Source organism: Chiloscyllium plagiosum, unplaced genomic scaffold, assembly GCF_037043375.1.
Source record: "Chiloscyllium plagiosum isolate Xiang-an unplaced genomic scaffold, Cpla_swu_hap1 HiC_scaffold_52, whole genome shotgun sequence".
Lineage (NCBI taxonomy): Eukaryota > Metazoa > Chordata > Chondrichthyes > Orectolobiformes > Hemiscylliidae > Chiloscyllium > Chiloscyllium plagiosum.
The window spans coordinates 28,662,844-28,670,587 of record NW_028270190.1 but is presented as its reverse complement, the minus strand read 5'-3'; the positions used below and the strand labels follow the sequence as shown (position 1 = coordinate 28,670,587).

The window sequence follows — 7,744 nt, the reverse complement described above, 5'->3', positions numbered from 1 at the left end:
TTGTATGCTATGGTTTTACACGTAGTTCTCCCAAATCTCTTACTCTTAAATCACGAAACCAGAGCAGTGTTAGGTCGCAAAACGAAATTATTAGACTCATCGAACCTGAACCAGGATTATCTCCCTCGAGTCAATCTCTTAATATTCCCATTTCTGAGCAAACATTTCCACACAAATAAATATTCCATTTTCCTCCATTGTACATGCCTCCACCACAATTCCAGAAACTACACTGCATACGCTGATAACTGACTGTGTGCAAAAGCTTTCCTTCACATCACCCATTAATTCATTTGGACACCCTTTAATTCTGCTTCTCTTTACTTTCATTCTTCCCGTGACAGTTCAAGTTGGCTCTCCTTTCCTCCTCTGTCCAATCCCCTATTTCTCTGTCTCGTCCTTTTTCTCTTGGAGAGGACAGTCCTCAACCATCTTCATCTCTGTTCATTCCCTATAGGTCCTCGTCCCTCTCCCAGCTTCTGGAAATCTCTTCAGTGCTCTCTCTCTCTCCCCCTCTCTCTACCTCTCTCTGTCCACCGCTGTCCCTCGTAATCACTTGCTGTCATTCTGTTGCTGTCTCACATGTGCGCTTTGAACACCATCTGTTACCTCTCTATCTAGTTCTACGAATTATGAAAGCATCTTTGCAATTAGAAATTCTCCACCTCACAATTTACAATTCTTTCAAAATTGAATTTGTCTCCTGAAGAGCGAGATCTACGTGATTAATATGTAGCACTAAGGAAAAAGCATGGGTCCCAGTACTAACCTGTTTAGAATACCGAATGGCCTGGACAGAGTAGACGTTGGGACGATGATTCCATTGGTCGGAGAGACTAGGACTCAAGGGCACAGCCTCACACTAAGGGAAGATCTTTTAGAACAGAGAAAAGGGAAAATATCTTTAATCAGAAAGAGTGATGAATCGATGCAATTCATTGCCACAGAGGCTATGGAGGCCAGGTCATTAGGTACATTTCAGACTGGGATAGATAGGCTCTTGTGGACCAAGAGGAACAAGGGTTACAGCGAGAAAGCTGGGGAATGTGATTGAGAATCTTATCAGTCATGATTGAATGGTGGAGCCGACTAGCTGGCCAAAGTTCTGCTCCTTCGTCTTATGTTCTTATGGTCTAAAATCCTGGTGAGCTCCACTGCAAGTTTTCTCCTTTCCCTGAAAAAAAAACTGACCATGACTGCCTGTTTCCTATCTCTCAGTCAATTGTTTATATTTGTATTTGACTTGGGGTTCCTCCTCCCAATCACTGGATGCAAGACCTCCTGTCACCTCCCCTTTAAGTACACTGCAACTTACTTAAACTATGCTCTTGATTGTAGGTTCCGTCTACACCATCTCCAACAAACTCTCCGAGGGCAACTACAGCAGTGTTAGACAAAGAACAAAACCCTCTCTACTCCCCACAAAGATTAACAGGATAGAGGCAGTACAGGATTAGATACAGAGTAAAACTCTCTCCATACCGTCCACCAGAAAACACTCCCAGGACAGGCACAGTATGTGGTTACAGATTAAATCTTTCCCAACAATGTCCCAATTAATCACTTCCAGGTTCGGGACAGCAGGGGATAATATACACTGTTGTTGGCGAGCACTCCAACTCACTGCCCCCAAATGTTTCCATACGGTGTAAAAATGCAATTATAATGTCCTTATCACTGTCAGGACAGGAACAGCAAGGGATTAGATACAGAGACAGTGACATTCGATGATTGTATAAACACTAATACTTGGATTCCGTGCTTTTAATTCTTGTCTGTTACAAAGCACCAATCCGTTATTATTCCCAGGTTCAACCTGGTCATTCAACACTATTGTGAATTTGCTTGTAATCTCCCAGAGCAGTATGAAATTTGAGCATTCAAATATTTCAAATCTGTGCATTATGTAAATTCAGAAATGCCCAGCCATTCAATATAACTAAGTTGAGATCCCAGAACGTTAGCCGACTTAATAGATCGCACCTTGAATATTTCCAGTGATTCCATGTGGTGGTTAGTCACTAAAACAAGTTTAAACAAAGCCGCTGATGTCATTTAAAAGCAGAATATAAGTTCATTACATGGAAAAAAGAAAGAAGCTAGAGACGTTGGTTTGAAACATATGAACATTAGCATGGAAATAAGCCTTCAAACTATTTATCAGTACTATGCATGACTGATACTCAAGCCCAGAGCAATAATATTCCCATCTCATCGCCTGGTCGACACTTTGCGGCTTCATTCTTTTTGACAGTTAAAACGGATATGTTTGGGATTCGTTACTGATTCCTCTGAAATACCATCCCTAATTCTAGTGGATCACACATTTCGAGAAATGGAAATAGATTGAGGGATAGATAGATGAATACATACATAGAGAGATAGATATGTGGACGGACAGAGAGATCGGTAGATAGAAAGATGGATTAATAAAAGAGTCGGTAGACAGACAGACAGGCAGCGGGTTGGACAGATTGCACTCTGGCTTCAAATGAGAGCATATCCTGCAGCAAGCAAGCCCCCTTTGGATTCCCTCAAACGTTGTTCCCAATATATAGTGGCGATAAATGATGGAGAAGCAACGCCTATCTTCACATTTTAGAAGAAATCAACATCAGACTGAAGAACTAGTGTCACAGTCAGAACATTTTACTCACTCCGACCTAAACAAGCAGTAATTAAAGTGAGTTCCTTTCCGGTACATTGCCTAAATTTACAAGTGTTGACCGATCCTAACTCCAGTCTATAATCCCTCCATTGACCAGCACAATATTCAGTAATCTTCCGCGGCTGGGTAGACACAGCCCTGATGACTTCTGACTCATGACTACATATGATTCGTCAATGTATGACAGAGTTCCCAACCTCCTTCTAACCCAACGGCACCCGCACCATTGTACTTACTGCGCCAGATTATCAGTGAGTGACCACACTGGGTGTTAGTAGATGCCCATCATAGGACCCATGGGAATTGCTTGTTGGTCATTATTGGATCCACTGTTGAGTTCTAATCTGGAATCTATCAGTCCTAGCAAAGTTTAATTAAGTTAGCTGCAAGACTGAAGGGATATGTTACTACATTTTTGAATTGTCCTCGAAACCTAGCTTGTGTTAAGGCGTAGATGCCAGTGTTTGTGCAGCAACTCAGAAGTTGGAGGATGAAGCCTAAATCTATAAAATATGCAGGTACATAGGTATGGACACCCAGATCATAAAATCGCTGAAGTATAGATATCACTGTAAACACTGCCCACAACAAGATGAAATTGCCAGAAATAGCAAACAGTAAAATAATAGATTTCCTTCGACTCTCCATCTCAGTGTCTCTGGGACTCTCCTTATTGCTGTGAGCCCGGAGTCTTTTGCGGGCATTGCTGCTCACTAAAATGTGTCTGACAGTGAAAACGTTGAGCTGCAGGATCAGTGCAAATGGAAGGCATGGCGTGATAATGTAGTTAACAACTTCAATTGCAGCCCATAATGTCAAATGAGTATCATATAGATTCAGACCACAAAACACAGGATAATTCAGGAAACGATACCTATTGTTGTACATAAAATACCAGATTATGTTCTTTAAACAGCTCAAGACAGTCACTGTTCCCAGAACCACAGCTGCTGTTTTCTCACTACAATATTTAGGTTTCAGCTTTTGGTAGCAAATGGCCACAAACCGATCGAAGGTGAATGCGACAGTGAACCAGACAGAGCAGTCTGTGACTGCATAAAGCAGCACAGCGTGAATGTTACACACATCCAGATACTCCAGAAAAATAAAGTGTTCTGGAAAAAGAATGGGAATATGCCTCAATATCAAGTCGAGGAGCACCACCAGCAGATCTGCCTTTGCCACAGTCACGAGGTAGCAAGTGACACATCCAGCGAGTCCACACTTTCCCCGGGAAAGTATCGCAATCGTTATTACGTTAACTGAGAAAGTAAACACGGTTGTTATATAACATGATATCTACGACAGGTAACAAAACATTCAGCATTCACTCCCTCCACGACTGACACACAGTCGCAGAAGTGTGTACCATGGAAACGTCACACTGCCATTTCCTCCAGCAGCATCTTTCCAATCGATGATCGCAGTTGCATGCATGAAAAAGGGAGTAGACGCATTAAACTCTGAACCCCGTACGTTCCAAATGAGTCACACACATACAATTGAGACTGAAATGAAAGTGGCCATTCATTCAGTGTCGCTGCATCAAAATGCAGGAATCCCATTACAAATGGCACTGCGGGTCCCCGTTCCCAGAGGTAATGCAACATTCAAAGAACGAAGCTCATCATCACTTTTCCTTGGACTATTGTAAACGTGGGGACTGTACATGAAGGCTTGGGTGCATCTGAATTGGATGGCCACCAATATCCGGCGCATACGTTTGCCAGCACTCTTCAGAATGTATTCAACTGGATTGGCGGGGTGATGGGAACTGGAGCTGCAGATCCGATGACGGAGAAGGTCAGATACAGAGTGTATAGAGGTTGTGAAGAGGGATAAGAATAAACTGCAGGAGAATCGACGTTTCAGCCAGAGCACTTAATCAGGAGTGCTCATTTCATGTCTTCGTGAGAAGCATGTCATGCCTCAGAAAACTTATTCAATTATTTTGTGGATATGATAAAACACATAAATGTATGTTGAAAAGTGCATGTGATGTCCATGGGCTTTAGCAAGACGTTTGATAACGTTCCCCACGGTTGGCTCTTTGAGAAAGTTAGCAGGCATAGAATATAGGGAAATCTGCCTGTCTTTGTACATGATTGGCTGGCCCACAGAAGCCAGGGGATCTTAGTAGGTGGAAAGTATTCAGCCTTGGAGTTTGGTGACAAGTGGTCTGCAACAGGGATTGGTTCTGGGACCTCTGTTCTTTGTGATTTTTATAAATGACTTAGATGAATAAGTGAAAGGTTGAGTTAGTACGTTTGCCATAGTACGTCAGACATAGGGTTACAATTCAACATACACAACAAAGGAGTGAGGAGGAACTAATAACACATATACAGGAAAAGAAAGACTAAGTCGGAGGACAGAAGGCAGCATTCAATTCGGGAGAAAAAGAAAGATTTTAGAGAATCGATGACAGGGTTTAAAACTTACGTGGGACACTAACAGCAGCAAGTAGTGGGAAGTAGATCCTCTCTACCTCTTGAAATATATCCTGTATGATGATCGCCTCCCCATAGAATGAAACTAGATCAGCCAAAATCATGATGCCTCTGCTGTCGATGGGTGAAGAGTAATTCTGTAGAGTTCAGTCAGCACAAGTTGATGTCAGCGAAGGGAAATCCTAAATAGAGCAGAGAGGACAATCCCTGCGAGACAATGTTCTGTTTTTTTTCTGAGCTGGCGTTAATTCATCGTGAATACCTGAGCTCTGTTAATGGAGTTGTTTACTGCGTTTACTGTCACTGGGCAAATGATTTCAATTAACGCCCTTTCAGTTCAAGGTTTTCCATGGAAACAAAATTCAGTGATGAAAGTATTTTCTGAGTGTTACAGTGTGCTCAAGTCACGGTTTCAACCAATTTGAGAGTGGAAGACAGCTCTGTCGGTGCACAATGCATTATATATGCGTGTGTGTGTGTGTGTTTGTGTGTGTGTGTGCGTAAAATTCTGTGTATTAGACGGTGTACTGAAATGGGAGAAACCAATCATTTTTACACACCAAGGATTGTATAAAGGATTCCTACACGTTTGATAAATAAGTTAATCTATTGCTAATTCTAAGTGCTCTTTACACAACTGCTGGGAGGCCGAGGTACAGAGGAGTTGACACCAATGGTTGTGGATGCATTAGAAAAATAATTAGATCTTTGCCCAGCAGCATGCTTAGTTATTGAATTAGAGTCATTCGGATCTACAGCACTGAAAACGACCTTACTGCCCATAACTTTTAGAATCACCAAAAACAGCAAATGAACTTGTTGCCTTCCATTTTCCAGCAAATGTTCACGTAGCCGACCATACCTTGACATTGTAAGTACACTTCTCAATATTTCTTAAATGCTTTGATGGTTACTGCCAATAACAATCTTAGAGGTCGTGACTTCCAGATTCCCACCAGACTCTGGGGTTGTAACGTTTTTGCCTCACATCTCCTTAGAACCTTCTTGCTATCACCTTAAATTCATGTTCCCGTGGAAAGTGATACCTCCACACAAGGGAACCATCTCTTCGGTCCATATCTTTTTAACATCTCAATCGCCTCCTCTCTCAATCTACTCTGCTCCAAGGTATAGAACGTCAGGTTTTCCAGTCTCTCTTCATGACTAAATCTCTTCAGTTGAGAAAGCATCTTTTTAAATCTGTCCAGTAACATCTTAGTAAATCTCCTCTGCGTCCTCTTCAGTGAAATAGCGTCCTTCCTTTAATGTGGATTCCAGATGTGCACGTAATACCTAGCTGTGGCCTAGACAACTTTTAAAGTAATTTCGCATTCATGCACTTGCTGTTGAAATCTGTGCATCGACTAATACTTAACAAGACTCCAATTTCTACCATCTACGAGTTTACTATTATGGCAATGCTATGGCTGGTAATCGTATCCAACCCTGGTGCAGCTGCATGTGGAGTACTACGTACAATTCTTGCCGCTACAATATAGGAAGGATGTGGAAGCATTGGAATAGTTGCAGAGAAGATTTACCAGGATGTTGCCTGGTATGGAGGGAAGGTCTGATGAGGAAAGGCTGAGCGACGTGAGACTGTTTTCATTCGAGAGAAGGATGAGAGGTGACTTAATACAGACATGCAAGATGATAAGATGATTAGATATGGCAGACATTGAAATCCCTATTCCTCGCATGGTGATGGCTATCACGTGGGTACCTACTTTTACTATGAGGGATGCTAAATACAGAACAGATGTCAGAGGTAGATTGTTTACTCAGAGAGTAGTAAGGACGTGGAACGGCCTGCCTGCAATAGTAAAATGCACTCACTAATCGTAAGTGCATTTAAATGGTTATTGGATAAACATATGATAATGGTGGAAGTGGATACTGCAGATGCTGGAGATTAGAGTCAAGATTGGAGTGGTGCTTGTAAATCACAGCTGGTCAGGCAGCATCTGAGGCTTTTGTCCGAAATGTCGATTTTCCAGCTCATTCCTGGTGAAGGGCTTTTGCCCGAAACGTCGACTTTTCTGCTCCTCGGATACTGCCTGTCCTGCTGTGCATTTCCAGCACATCTCTGACATCAATGATAATGGAATAGTTTAGGTTCAATGGGTTTGAGCTTGGTTTCCTAGTTCTGTGCAACATCTAGGGCCACATTGGCCTGTACTGCACTGCAATGTTCGATGTTCTATCTTCTATGTTCTAATGGTCGGGACTGAGTAATCACACATTGAAAATTAAAGAGAAAAGTGTGGAATTTTCCTCCAGGTCATTCCAGACAGAACGTTTGAGAAACGAATGAGGCCGTTATCGAAAACAGATGAAGTTGACATATGAACCTGACAAAACGTGCCCTTCACTGTCAAAGGATTCACTCCGAGGCATGACGATGCAAAATCGAACAGAGTGCGAGGAAACTCGTGAGGCAGAGATGCAAATGGGACAAGCAGCGCAAAGTGAGATTAAATCTGAAGGCATTTGCAATTTAATTTTGAAAGGTGAGGATTTGAATTCAATACGATGTCTGAACCTCTCAGAGAGACGGAACAGGGTCGGCAACATCTGTGAAGAGACAAACAGAGTGAACCTTTCCGATCCAGTGACCCTTATCAGA

General features: G+C 42.3%; 1 protein-coding gene across 1 annotated transcript; it reads right to left on the bottom strand.

The window, feature by feature from the left end:
- Positions 1-3,028: 3,028 nt before the first annotated feature.
- Positions 3,029-5,222, bottom strand: LOC148134899 (putative G protein-coupled receptor 139). Its single transcript, XM_087985406.1, has 2 exons — positions 5,111-5,222; positions 3,029-3,930 (listed from the first exon to the last, which is right to left on the bottom strand). Exons 1-2 carry the CDS (start codon positions 5,220-5,222, stop codon positions 3,029-3,031), a joined length of 1,014 nt encoding a protein of 337 aa, XP_087841532.1.
- Between the last annotated feature and the right edge of the window lie 2,522 nt (positions 5,223-7,744).

Coding starts and splice junctions, on each gene's coding strand:
- LOC148134899 (XM_087985406.1), bottom strand. CDS start 5,222: ATGATTTTGGCTGATCTAGTTTCATTCTATGGGGAGGCGATCATCATA. Junction 3,931..5,110: donor TGCTGCTGTTAGTGTCCCAC/GTAAGTTTTAAA, acceptor TTACTTTCTCAG/TTAACGTAATAACGATTGCG.